Here is a 14,092-nt window from a genome sequence, read left to right as displayed (position 1 = left end):
CACGCTCTCGGAGAAAAATATCCAAAATCTTGTAAGAAATAGAAGGGTGCATCCACACACCCTCCCCCACCCAACAACCTTTGACGAATAGATCAGTAGAAAAACACGGTGCCAGTGATCCCGGCAGCAAGAGAAACAAAAACATGTGGTAGTCTAGCAAGAAATAGAAAAGGCGTGCCGTCGTCATCACCCCTCCCAAGCTAGAGTTGGGAAAACTTGTTATAGCAGACAATCGGGAAGTCGTCATCCTAAGACCCCATAGGACTAGCGCATCAGAACAGCAACCGCTATCGATGAAGAGATACGTAGATCGGAAGGATCCAACTTGAAGACACACACAAACACAACCACCGACCGAATCAAACACAACCACCGACCGAATCATGAGAGTTTCACACGCCCTCCGGCGATGCTAAATGAACCACCGGAACGGGGGCTAAGCGGGGAGAACCTTATTCGATCTTCAAGGATCAGCCGTCGTCTCGTCTTTCTGAGCAGGATACAAACCCTAACAAAACCAAAAAAATCGTCTAAAAATGGAGCTCTCCTACCGGCAAAGGCCAGGATCCACCGCGCCCCCATGGCCCTAGGGCTACTGGAGACGAGGTGGACCGGTGGCGGCGCCGGTGGGAGACGAAGGAACCCAGCTTTTTGAAGGAGGCGGCGGCGGCTGCATAAGCGACTACATATATATTCACATGTCTTCTAATTTTTACCAGCTCAACGTCTTAGCATGGCATCATATGAAAAGTAAATCTAAAGGTGAAGGTACAAACCGGTGAAGGATCCACCTCTCGTCCCCTTGTGAAGATTGGTCCAGCCAATCCTGGTATAGTGTTGTGAATGTTTGCTGAGATTGGAGCGGCACATGAAGCTGCACTGGCGTAGTCCATGGACCACCCTGTAATTTGGCCCATTACTTCACTATATAGTATATGCTAATTAACAAAAAAAAAATCTTTGCTTGCATCGGCCAAGGCGCAAGCCCAAAATACAAGGACTGCAGCTGATCCGATCGCTAGGCTTTCTCTTTGCTTCGTATTCTGTACGCTTCCAGCCTCCCAGAAAAACTCACCTCGTTTCCTTCGTATCCTATATGATTACTCGAACCGACGCACGGCCGGCCAACCCTAGTGAGGCACAGAGATGAAGGCAGCACAAGCCGGTGATTAACGGCCGGCTGCGGGCAGGTAGAGGCAGATTGGAGAAGGAGTGCGCTAGGGGCCGTGGCGCCCTAGCGGCTGGCAACACGCGCACTGTCGACCACGTAGGAGCTCACTCTCATCTTCTCCGATTAAAGTATAATCTTCATCTTTTTTTAATTCAAAGTTAGTTTGCCTTTAAAATTTTAATAAGTTTACTCGTGATTGCAAATTGGAAATCGGAACTGATGTATTGAGCCTGATTGATTAACGATTATTATGTATTGAATCAGACAGACAATTAACAGATCGAACTTCTTTTTATTGTAGAATTGTTGCAAAATGAAAAAGGAACGGATACATTATTGTATCTCTTTTTATGCAATACGCAGCAAAGAAGAGGGTTGATCCTCCGTTTTCATAACCTTGTCCGACATTGGTCGCAACCATGACAGAAGAGCGAAGATGATGTAATAGATATTTTCATGGCATTGAAAAGGCGTTATTCCGGCAAATAAGGTGTGCTATTTTCTTATGCAAATTCAGAAATTAAACTGTGAATTTTCATATGCTTTGTAAGACCTTATTGATGTAAGTTTCGATAAATTTCGTATGATATGTTGGTGTGCTTTGTTTGTGGTGTATTACTTCTACAGTTGGACCACCCTGACATAAAAATCCTAGCTACGCCAGTGTGAAGCTATGATCCTTGCTGAGAAGATGGATTATTTGCTCATGTTATTATGTGACCTGAACGAGGATGCCGAGTAATGAATGATTAATTATATCCATTTTTGGGAAAGAAGAGAGAGGGCACTTAGGCTGGTCATAGTGTGGAGTATCATATACTAGTATCATGCATATGATACTAATGTATTATACTACATCCGTAGTGACACATAGTAGCATGAAATTTATTATGATACAGTATCATAATATGATACTACTCAACATTTTTCTTCTTCATTTAATTGTACATGACCTCATTAAAATTGTCTAGTTAGCATGCATGATACAAGGCAGATTTGACCGAACGTAAAACTTTGATCCGTAGCAGTGAATAGAACTCTCTTTGCGCACGTCATATAAAAAGGCGCATGCATCACGCGGCAACTAGCTCGTCGTTGTTTATCCGACCAATGCATGTGCTAGCTGACAACTGATAGATCAGAGACCTTACGAGTTACGAACCCCACCTTTGTTGCAGTAATTCTGCCCTCTGTTGCTATTTCCAGGTCGTCGAGGCTGTTCAGTTTATGACGCGCGGTGTGTGATGACTCTTTGTCGTGCACAACTTGCTACCTATCTACTCCTAGATCGATTGGCCTCCACTCAGCAGACGGAAGCGCAGTGCTGCTTGGATTCATAACAAAAGATCTATGATGTGTTGGGATACTTGATAGCTAATCCTATCCTATACCCTCTATTTTGTAAGTTTCTAAGAGCATCTTCAGCAGATCCGGTATATCACGTCCTGTAAAAATCGGTTTACAAAGCAAGAAGTAATTTTTTCCGCATTTTTACAGTATGGCTTTTGTTCTAACAGAACAGATCCCGTAAAAATACTTCATGGTCTTGACAAAATTGCACAACCCCCTAAAACGCTGTTAAATTACAATTGGGTCCGCCTCGGCCGCTTCCACTTCGGCGATCTCATCAGGATGGACAAAGGGTCGGCGCTGGAGCTCACAGCAAGAAGACGTCATCCGCATCAATCCCGCGGTGGCGGCTAGCGGGAGCAGGCGGCAGTGGTGGCAACTATCTAGCTCGTGCCGGCGACAACATCAGTTGCTAGCTAGCTAGCTCGCGCACCAGAGCTACTAGCTAGCTAGCTAGCCCGCGAAGCTCACGGCAGCGGCTCGCGGCTCAAGCAGTGGCGGCAGCTCACGGGGCGACAGTTAGGATCCAGTGGTCATCGGTGTTGAGGCGTTTCGGCGAGGTCGCGTTCGGGAAAGACCATGGCGGGAGGTGAATAAAGTTCCCTCCTGCCAACTGTTTCTTTATTTTAAGGTCCATGTAAAAATCGCCCCCAATCTTGTAGATATAGAGAAAATGGCCCGGAATATGCAGGTTCCGCAAAAAAAATAGAGGACGGACGATTTTGCGGGATCTATTTGGGGCAGAAAAAATGTCCTCATCCCGTAGACCGGCGGTTATTTTGTCAGATGGCCTTTTTACGGGATCTGCAAGAGATGGTTTAAGTAGTTTATCCCGGGGACGAGCAATGCGGGGCAGAGCGTTTTTTTGGATCGGGCATTAAAGCTAGTAACTAGTAAGGCTCGTCATAGTGGGAAGTATACACTAGTCTAAGTTACTATTTTCATAATGCAAATAGCATAATAGTAGTATTATAGATGACTTTATTTATTAACTTGTAGACTCATCTTGTATTGGAAAGCGCTATATTACAGTAATATATTAATGAGCTCTCCATGACACTAATTATCTACCCGGCAGTATTGCGAAAAGGAATCTCGGTACTATACCTTGCGTCCGTCACAAACAGACCCCCCTCTGCTCCTGAGCAGTGTGTGTAGCGTAACGAGGCATGTCGATGCGTCTAGTCCAGTCCTGAAACAAGCAGCTCCTCGCTCGCAGCTTTTGAGCAGTGTGGGTAAGAAATGTCGACGCGCACAGCCCAACTCGAGTTCCATGAGTGGATAATTAAATCAGTGTTAATTTCTGTAGGTAGCAAAAATGGGTGCTATATAAACCGCCCAAGCTAGGTAAGTAATCAACACACACAACACCGGCCTCATAATCTCATAGATAAAGCAATGGCAGCGAAGTCTTCACAGACCATGACAATCCCCACCGACGCTGAGCTGGTCCAGGCGCAGGCTGATCTTTGGCGCCACAGCCTCAGCTACCTCACACCAATGGCGCTCAGTTGCGCCATCCAGCTCGGCATCCCTACCGCGATCCATCGTCTTGGCGGTGCCGCGTCATTGCCGGACCTGGTCACCACGCTGTCCCTCCCGCCATCCAAGGCGCCGTTCCTCTGCCGCCTCTTGCGGCTGTTGTCCACGACGGGGGTGCTCGTGTCAAACGAGGCTGGGATCTACAGCCTTGTCCCACTGTCCTACCTCCTCGTGGACGGTGTACGCATCGACGGTGATGCTAGTCAGACGGCTCTTGTGCTCGCCGTGACCTCCCGGCATTATATGGAGGCGGCCATGGGGCTGGCCGACTGGTTCAAGAAGGATATCGCGCAGCCCGTGGCGTCACCATTCGAGGAAGTGCACGGCGCGTCACTCTTTGAGGAGAGTATGGCAGTCCTCGACCCAGAGTGTGACAAGTTGTTCAATGAAGCTTTAGCTGCCCATGATTATATGGGAATTGGTACAATATTGCGGGAATGTCATGGCCTATTCAATGGCTTGCAGTCGCTCACAGACTGTTGTGGTGGTGATGGGACGACAGCCAGGTCCATCGTTAAGGCCTACCCACATATAAAGTGCAATGTGTTGGACCTTCCAAAGGTGGTTGATAAAGCTTCGAGCGATGGTTCCGTTAACTATGTTTCCGGTGACATGTTCCATTCCATCCCACCTGCTCAAGCTGTAATGCTCAAGGTACAAACTGATTTGTCTCCACAATGTTGTACTTTTTAGCGCTCGTGATTCTATACCTCATTAAAGTTGAGAGTTTGTACATTCTTTTGAGGTATCCTTTATATTTAAATGAAAACTACCAATTGTAATGCATAATTACATCGAGTTCATAAATTTTATGTCTTCTTATTACACACTGCTTAACCACATACATATTTTGCCATGTCAGCTTGTTCTACACTTCTGGGGTGATGAGGACTGCATCAATATCCTAGCCCAATGCAAGAAGGCCATTCCTTCCCGAGAAGCAGGAGGAAAAGTGATTATCATAGACATTGTGGTTGACTCTTCTTCAGGACAGATGTTCGAAACCCAACTGCTGATGGATGTGGCAATGATGGTATATACCAGGGGACGACAGCGGGATGAAAATGAATGGAGTTCCATCTTTGCGAAAGCAGGGTTTAGCGACTACAAAATTGTCAAGAAACTTGGAGTTCGGGGTGTCATCGAGGTCTATCCATAAGGTTGTGCTGCAAATGATGTAATGGCGACCCTTTGGTATCCATAAAGTAGTGGTGTGCTATAACTACTAAATAAGGCACCCGCAAAAAAAGAACTACTAAATAAGGGCGTCAGTGCGTTACTTTCTAAAGGAAAGCACAATGGAGAAAATTAGTAGCTGAAGCGCGTTAGGTGCCTGGTCACAAAATAATCTGTATGTGCATGCGTGCATGTGTTTGTGTCTGTGTCTGTGTCTGTGTGAATTAGTTTCGAGAAGTGCTGGGGCACTCGGTGTGTGCTATGTACGTGGCATGTTTGTGTGTTCGAACAAGCTGAGGCATTAAGCTTATTTTGCATTATGGTATATGCCTATAACCTTGTCTACGAATGGTGCAACGGGGGAGATTTCATATATGTTTGTCATGCTAATATCCAAAATATTTTTTTGTTTAGTATATAATTTTTGAACAAGGTTTGGTATTTTTCTTGGGTGCGGCTACACATTTGCTGCTTGATTTTGGGAAAGCACAAGTTTTTTCCGCATATAACCACCACCGTCAAACCGACGCCACCCTCCTGGCCATATCCCCCATTCCCTTTGATCTGCTGCTCTTCCATTGTTGCAACAGCTTTTCATTACGCGAACCAACATGTGGTTGGATGGTTCGGTGGACAATGGTTTCCCTAGCCCACCAAGGTACAGGTCCTGATGCTCGCATTTATCCTGAATTTATTTCTGGATTTTCGTCGATGAGCGCGTTTCCGTTAACTACGAGGCGCCTATCGAAAATAGCTTTTCATGACCAGATCAACAAAAGGAAAAGGTAAAATCTCACCATAGGTGACACCAATATAATACTATTATTCTGCTGTTTTCTTCTTTCATTTTCATTATTCCACCTTTTTTTCTCCCTTATTAATTGTATAGTTCAGAAAATACATAAACAAAGTAGTGGTGTGTGCTATAAGAAATAAATAAGGGCACATGTGCCGGACGTTGTGAATAGTAAATCAAAAACTGCTAGAAAAATCAAAAAATTCTGGAAAAAAAATAGTCAACCAATATAATCTCTGCCGATGATCGATGGCTTCCATCGACGATGAGTGTGGGATGCTGGTCTAATTGCGTCAATTTTTTCACCAGTTGATGTCCGCAGAATAATGCAGATACCACTTCAGGTGGAGCTGTTGGATGATTTTGTGGCATGGGGTGCAACTAGATCAGGGACTTTCTCTGTAAAATCAGCTTACTGCCTAGAGTTCCAACGCCAGTCCGGGCATCAATTGTTGCGACAGGATGGCCAAGGTTGTATGCAAATTAATCCGATTTGGAAATCGGCTTGGCGCCCTTGTATACCTGGAAAAGTTAAGCATTTTATCTGGAAAGTTTTGAAAGGTGTTCTCCCTTATTTTGGTATTCTAGCAGCACGACACATCCCCCTAAGTGCATAGTGCCCTATATGCAAAGTTGGAATGGAAGATATACAGCACTGCTTATTCACTTGCTCCCGTGCAAAGAAACTTTGGGCTGAGTTGGATTTTGCCGATGAGATCAACAGGGAGTGGCCCACCTGTCGGGATCCGTAATAATGGAAATCTTGGGCAGATTGAAGGTGCAGTCGGTGAACTGCCCAAAGCGGAATTATTTTCGCGGTTGCGGCATGGTACATTGGTGGCAGTGCCGTCAGATTGTTAAAGGCAAAACACTACAAGCACCAGACCGAACTGCTCTTGCTATAAAAGTTCTATGTTTCAATTTTTTCAGATCATCGTTGCCAAAATGTACTATTAGAAAACGTGATCACATGTGAAAAAACCAGGCTAGAGGATCGGTAAAGGTCAACGTTGATGCTTCATTTTGTACAAATACCACGTCTGGAGCCACGGGAGGTGTTGCTCCAGATGAAAAGGGTGATTTTATTGAAGCCTTGAAATAGGGTTTCCCCCCGCTTGGTATTACAAAGGAATCATCACCGATACAACCAACGATACCACGCTAGGGTAGACAGCACAATCATACCCAAAAGAAAACAAGAGAAAATAAGAGAAAGAAATGTGAGCAACACCAGCTCAACGAAAGCTGTAGAATCCCGCAACCGCTGCGCCCACCGAAGAATTCCGCCACAATCCAATGCCATCGAATCGCCGTGTACCAAGCAGCACCTTCAAGAAGGACCGCGACGATGACGACGCTGCTGCTCGGACGAATCCTAGGATTTCTCCTGGTGCGCCGAGGGGAGTGAGGGAGAGGTATACCCGGCGCCATTCAAGAAGGGTGGCGGCGCCCATAGGCGTCACCGCGTCGGAGTCAGCCATGCGCGACAGAGATTTCTCCCTACCTCTCACACCCACCACCAAGGATCAATTGTTGACTCCACCCTGCCTACCGCCCACCAACATGCGCCACCACAGCCACGAGGACACCATCGTTGTCTCACCACGACAAACGTCGTGAGGCCGGCCAGGCCGAACAAAACCATCATTGATAGGGGCCGGCAGTACCGCAGCCACGTGGGAGGGGACAACCTCCACCGGCTCAAGCGGTAGCAGACCGGACGCAGAGCAGGAGCACGCCGGGCCAACTGCCCAGCCAGGCCCAGATCAGGCCCGCTAAGCTCCCGCCGCCACGCTGCAACAGACGGGGCGCAATAGCCACCGCCCCCCTCTCTCTCATGGCTCGCCAGACCAGCCGGAGGCGACCTGCGGAGGCCAGTCCGGCCCGCCCCGACCCAGATCAGGCCCGAATGAGCCCAGATCTGGGCCTGGAGGGCGTCGCCGGCCAAGCCCCGCCACCACTCAGCTGCCTGATCTGTACCAAAACGCCGCCTGCCGAGGAGCTCTGCCGCCGGAACACACCGCCCAAGCCGGGAACCGCGACGGGAGAAGGAAGAGGGGCCGCCACTGCTGGCCAAGAACGGCACCGCACGGGCAAGCGCCCGGCCACGCTGGCCGATGGCAGTAGCGGGAGGGAGCGAGGAAAGGAGTGCTAGGCGGCGGGGGAAGAGAGGGCCGCCCCTGTCTCCTCGCTCGGGGAGGCGACACGGGAGGTACGCGGGGGGAAAAGTTCGTGGCTTTATCGCAGCCTACACATGGTTCTTGCCTCATGTGTGCTCAGCTGACTCTTCGGAGATACATGCAATAAGAAACAGGATTTTTTTAGCACAGAGGATCAGCTGCAACCGTTTGGGCATTGACTCTGATAGCTTAACTGCCATATAGGCTGTGAACCAATAGGAGGCCTTTGGACCTAATGTTGCTGTGATTACAGATTGCAACCATATGCGACATGAGTTCGCATTAATATCATGTGATCATTGTTTCACAGAATCTAACGAAGTGGTTGATGCTTTAGCAAAACCCTCCTTTAGGTCTAGAAGCTCTGAAGTTTGGGAAGCGTCTATGCCTGATTTTATTTATCCTTTTATTGTAAAAGACATATCCATTATCTGAGAAATAAAGTCTTTTAGCTGTCCAAAGAAAAAGAGTGTGTCACCATAAGCATGGATCTTCGTGCTCGAGCGCGCACAAGGTCTTGGCAGTGAAGAACGAGCGAGAGGCAGCAAGTATAACTATATGTGAAGTTTTCTTTTGTACTACAGAAACTTCTAATCCATTTTATCATCGGTGAAGTCGTTAGCACGTCAGTACAGCCATACACAGTCCAATATGCCATGGAATTAGTTCCTTTCGATTTCAGTAAAAGCATCTACAGCCAGCCGCCCCGAACCCGCCTCAGATGTTTGGGCGGACGGCCCGGTCACCGATCGGTCACGAAAATGTGATCTAGACAGGCGCCTCAAACAGGCCTCAATTGACCGGGCTGACTGGCATCCCTCATATCCAGCTCAAATATGGGGCGGATATGGGGGCATCTGAGTGCACCCGAATGAGTCTGCCATGTCGGACCCGGCCCACGTTGGGCCACTCGACCCCACATATATTTCTTTCATTCGTTCGCCGGACCAAACCCTAACCACTTCATTTCACCTCCTCCTCTCCCCTCTGCCATCCGAGCTCATTTCGGCAATCTCCAGCCTTCTCCGTTATGACGGGCAGCGGATCTGACTCCGGCCAATCCGTATTCGTTGACTGGAGTGTCATCTCGTGCCGGTTGGAGGAGGCAATGGCCGTCCGCATTGCAGTTCGCCGCTCCCGGGAGGACAGCGCCCGGCCGACGGCAGGATCTATCCTGTGTGACTCCATAGCGTCGGCTCAAGTGGCGCTCGGATCCTCTGGGCTGGATCATCGTGTTCCCGGCAGCCTTCAAATCTCTCCTTCCCCATCACCAGTCTGGCAGAGTATGAGTCCCACCGGGACCGATGTGGCTGCCGTGGGAAGTAGATGATAAGGGCCACCAAGGCCCGACTCGCAGCCGACATGGCGACGGCGGAGGGTGCTGATGCGGCCGCGCGGACGACCGCATTGGAGGAAGCCATCCGCATCCGCATTGTGAAGAAGTGGCAGCGCAGGAACACGCGCGCCCTCGTCCAAGAGTAGAATCGGGCGATTCGTGCCATGGCCGGACTGCCACCAAAGGAGGAGAAGAAGGACATTGATGGTTAGGACATCTCTCATGACGAGCAGATCCGTCTTGATCCCTACTATGTCTTTGACCGGTACTTTCGTGAGAAGGACGACAATGGCACCGGGAAGGGCAAATGCAGCCCGAGATTATCTTCTCCACCATAGTAAAACATGCCAAATCTTGCTAGTCCAGTGACATATTGTGATGTCGTAGCCGGACTATGTGTAATTCGTCGTTTACGTAGTTGCATGAGTTTGTATGAACTTGAGGTATGCTAATCAGGGTAAAGCTACACCTACGTAAGAGCATCTCCAACAGCCGCGCTATATAAGCGCAGGAAATTTTGGGGTTTTTCCGCGCGCGCAACCACTCCGGGAGATCCAGCGGAGGCGTAATAACTGCGCGCGTGGCATAAAGAGTTCAGCGCACAGTCCGAAACGCAATCGCGCGCCATTTATTTGATACGCCCGCTTCCGCACGCCGCACACTCGAGCGGCCGCTCGCGACTTCCACCTACCCCGACCCAGGCACTGGCGCCGCCACCCGCACCACCCACTACTAGGGAAAACCCTGGTAGTTGCGCGGGTTTAATGCCCACTAGTAGCGCGGGACACCGCGCTACTAATAAGGCGCTACAGCTATCGCTTAGCAGTAGCGCGTGCGACACGCGCTACTGCTAAGACATATAGCCGCAGCGTGTGTCCACTTCCGCGCTACTGCTAATCTAGCTAGTAGCAGCGTGTTTACTCTCCATCGCTACTAGTATTTTTTTATTATTAGTGTATTTATACGCCGTTATACAAATTTTGGTACAATACCAATTATGAGGTTTATATCATTATGTCCATAACCGTGTGTCAAATGAAGGTCGATTAGGTTCAAGTGGAGGCAACATGTGGTGCATGTCAAAAGTATACTACTAATCCAAACTTGATTTATTTTGGACTAGTAGTACTTTCGATGTGCACCACATGTTGCCTCCACTTGAATCTAATCCGCCAGCACAAGCTATTTAATCATAATCATAATCATTACCACCAACAGTAGCTATTTAATCATCATAGTCATAGTGTAGCACATCATCATCTTCAAACTCATTCTAGGTAGCTAATCACCGCCAACACTAGCTGTGGTACTATCTAATCACCACCAACACTAGCTAATAATAATCATCATAGTCATTACCACCAACACTAGCTATTTAGTCATCATAGTCATAGTATAGCACATCATCATCTTCAAACTCATTTCTAGCTAGCTAATCACTCCTGCTGCTCTCTCCACTACTACAAAAAGGGCTATATATGGAATGGCCACTAATGGCCCACCTGTCATGTGGTGCGCCACTGCGCCACTACTATATAGCAGTGGCGCACCGTGTGCAGGTGCGCCATTAGTGCGGAAGACACTAATGGCGCACCATGCACACGGTGCGCCATTAGAAAAAAAAATTCTTATTTTTCCAAAGATTCTAATGGCGCATCGTGGCAGGGTGCGCCATTAGAATATATACTTTTTTTATTTTTTTTGCAAAACTTCTAATGGCGCACCAGCAGCAGGTGCGCCATTAGTAACCAGGGTTACTAATGGCGCATTTGCAGGTGGTGCACCATTAGTAACCTGGGACCAACAAGATATTTTGGACAGCCCACCTACCCACTCACTTTCCCCACTTCATTCTCTCCACCTCCTTCTCCAAGCTTGTCTCGGCTGCCTCCTCCTCCTCACCTCATTTGCACCATAGATTTATCCAAATTAAGTGGTTAAATTACCTTTTTTTGATAGGTAAGTAAGGGGAAGCTATCTTTATATTGTTCTCCCTCTCCAATAACGTGCACATGCACTTTTTGTGGCCTATAGCTAGATCTATGTATGTTCATGGTGTTGCATATGTTTGTGGTGTTGCATATATGTTTGTGTTTGCAGGTACCGGTATTTGAAATGCGATAGTTGCCAATATTTTGCCGGAATGTTGATTCATTTCCGTTTCGGCGATAATTTTGGCACTATGCATTCTTTTTGGTCCTATTTTTAGGGAAAGTCATGCCAAATCTTTTCTTGGTTCTAAAATATCATTTTGCTCTACCCCGCAGGCGACCATGGTCCGCACAATGACCAAAGGCATCGTGAATAGGTTTTTGAGCTCCGCAAAGGCCGAGATGCTTCAAAAGAACGAGACGGAAATAAGATGTCCGTGTCGAAGATGCAAGCTGAAGAGCCTTATTGCGGACCCGGATTCCAGGCAGGTGCGGGACCACCTGCTCTTGCGTGGTTTCATGGATGGCTATCGGTGGCAAGGTGATGAAGATGACTATGAAGTCGCCCATGGGGGTCGGGCGGCAAGAAATGAGCAAGACTCGGGCGGGCGAGAAGACGAAGAATCTCCAGACATGATCACGACGGTGATGCTGTACACAGTCATCATGTAGAAGATGAAGGACATGATGATGAGGAAGATGCCAGAACAGACGAAGGGCATGATCATGAAGATGAAGATGCCGGCGGAGCAGACGACGATGGACCATCGATGGGCTGGGTGCAGGACCCTCATGTTCAAGAGCTGCTTCTCAAGCAGACGGATAACGCAAGAGCTGCCGCCCGAGAGAAAGCCAAGCTGGATCGACTGGAGATAGACGTGGTTACTCCATTGTATGAAGGATGCAGGCCCGAGGATACCCACCTGAAAGTAACGCTCATGGCTCTGGAGATGAAGGTAAAAAACAAAATGACCGACGCATGCTTCGACGAGAACATGTCATTCTGGCGTGAACGTCTTCCCAAGGGGAACAAGTGCCCGACCAGTTTCGAGGAGGCGAAGAAAATCGTGTGTCCTCTGGATTTACCACACGTGAAATACCATGTGTGCATGAACAATTGCATCATTTATCGGGACCAGCACGCGGAGTCTACCATATGTCCGGTGTGCTGCGTCACTCGATACAAGAAGAGGAAGAAAGCTCCTCGAAAAGTGGTGTGGTACTTTCCGATCACTCCTCGTCTGCAGCGGTATTTCGCGGACCCTAAGGTAGCAAAGCTCCTGCGTTGGCACGCGGATAGGGAGGAGAAGAAGCGATAAGATGACGCAAATGATCCGGAGATAAATAAAAAAGACAAGATGCTGAGTCACCCTAGGGATGGGAGCCAGTGGCAAGCGTTGAACTTCGAACACCCAGAATTTGCGAAGGATCCAAGGAACATCGTGCTGGGCGCGAGCACCGATGGAGTCGATCCGTTTGGCAGCCAGAGAAGCACACATAGCACCTGGCCTGTGTTTGTGTGGATGTACAACCTTCCCCCCTGATTGTGCATGAAGAGGAAGTACATTCACATGAGTATGCTAATTGAAGGGCCGAAACAACCAGGGAACAACATCAATCTGTATCTGGGGCTGCTGAAAGAGGAGCTAGACACGCTGTGGAAAACGCCAGCCAATACGTGGGACGCCGCACAGAAAGAATATTTCCCTATGAGAGCCGCACTGCTCACGACGGTGCATGACTATCTCGGTTACGGATATCTCGCGGGGCAGGTGGTCCATGGATTTTCTGGATGCGTCAGGTGCATGGATGACACAACATATCATCAGCTAGATAGAGATCCCGGGTCTTCTAAAACTGTGTTCATGGGACATCGAAGGTGGCTTCGTGACGATGACCCGTGGAGGAAACGTAAGGATCTGTTCGATGGTGAAACCGAACCCCGAAGACGCCCGCGTACGAGGAGCAGCGAGGAAATAGACCAGCTGTTGAAAAATTAGAAAGATTGCCCACTGCCGGGAAAGAAGCAAAAGGCGCCAGAGCCGGGAAAGAAGCAAAAGGCGCCAGAGCCGCTGCTGAAGGTACGGAAAACGAGGTCTGTTTTCTGGGACTTGCCGTACTGGAAGATCCACTTTGTGCCTCAGAGCCTTGATGTCATGCATATCACGAAGAATGTGTGCGAGAGTCTGCTTGGTACCCTGCTCAACATGCCAGAGAGGACCAAAGATGGGCCGAAAGCAAGGGCAGACTTGAAATCAATGGGCATCAGGGAGGAGCTTCACGCTAATGATCATGATGATGATGAGGCGAAGCAGGACACGGAAAGTCGTCGCAAAGGCAAAAAGGCCAAGAAGACCGGAAATGACTACCCTCCCGCGTGCTTCACTCTAAGTCAGGAGGAGATCGATCAGTTTTTCACCTGCCTCGTAGGAGTAAAACTTCCTTACGGTTACGCGGGGAAGGTGCATTAGAACCCTCCCCCCTCCATTTACTGCCCTCGCACTGTGGCCTCCCTCTCCCTCCCTCGCCAGATTCCCCTCGATCGACCCCAACCGTACGCCGCCGCCGCAGCCGCCCACGAGCCCCCGCCGTCCGCCGCCTCCGCCCGCC

The 14,092-nt window shown here is 48.8% G+C and overlaps 1 protein-coding gene across 1 annotated transcript; it reads left to right on the top strand.

Annotated features, from left to right (window-relative positions):
- Positions 1-3,892: 3,892 nt before the first annotated feature.
- Positions 3,893-5,383, top strand: LOC119280671 (flavonoid O-methyltransferase-like protein Os11g0303600). Its single transcript, XM_037561457.1, has 2 exons — positions 3,893-4,717; positions 4,926-5,383. The coding sequence occupies exons 1-2, from the start codon at positions 3,920-3,922 to the stop codon at positions 5,220-5,222; spliced, it is 1,095 nt and encodes a 364-aa protein (XP_037417354.1). The 5' UTR covers positions 3,893-3,919; the 3' UTR covers positions 5,223-5,383.
- The last annotated feature ends 8,709 nt before the right edge of the window (positions 5,384-14,092 follow it).

The sequence above is a fragment of the Triticum dicoccoides genome, chromosome 3B (genome assembly GCF_002162155.2).
Source record: "Triticum dicoccoides isolate Atlit2015 ecotype Zavitan chromosome 3B, WEW_v2.0, whole genome shotgun sequence".
NCBI lineage: Eukaryota > Viridiplantae > Streptophyta > Magnoliopsida > Poales > Poaceae > Triticum > Triticum dicoccoides.
The sequence above is the reverse complement of the archived record's forward strand: the minus strand, read 5'-3'. Positions and strand labels throughout refer to the sequence as shown.

What these genes read in the sequence shown, in the direction of transcription:
- LOC119280671 (XM_037561457.1), top strand. Translation starts at nt 3,920, where the DNA reads ATGGCAGCGAAGTCTTCACAGACCATGACAATCCCCACCGACGCTGAG. An exon ending in CTCAAGCTGTAATGCTCAAG is followed by an intron (nt 4,718 to 4,925) that starts GTACAAACTGAT and finishes TTGCCATGTCAG; the next exon opens with CTTGTTCTACACTTCTGGGG.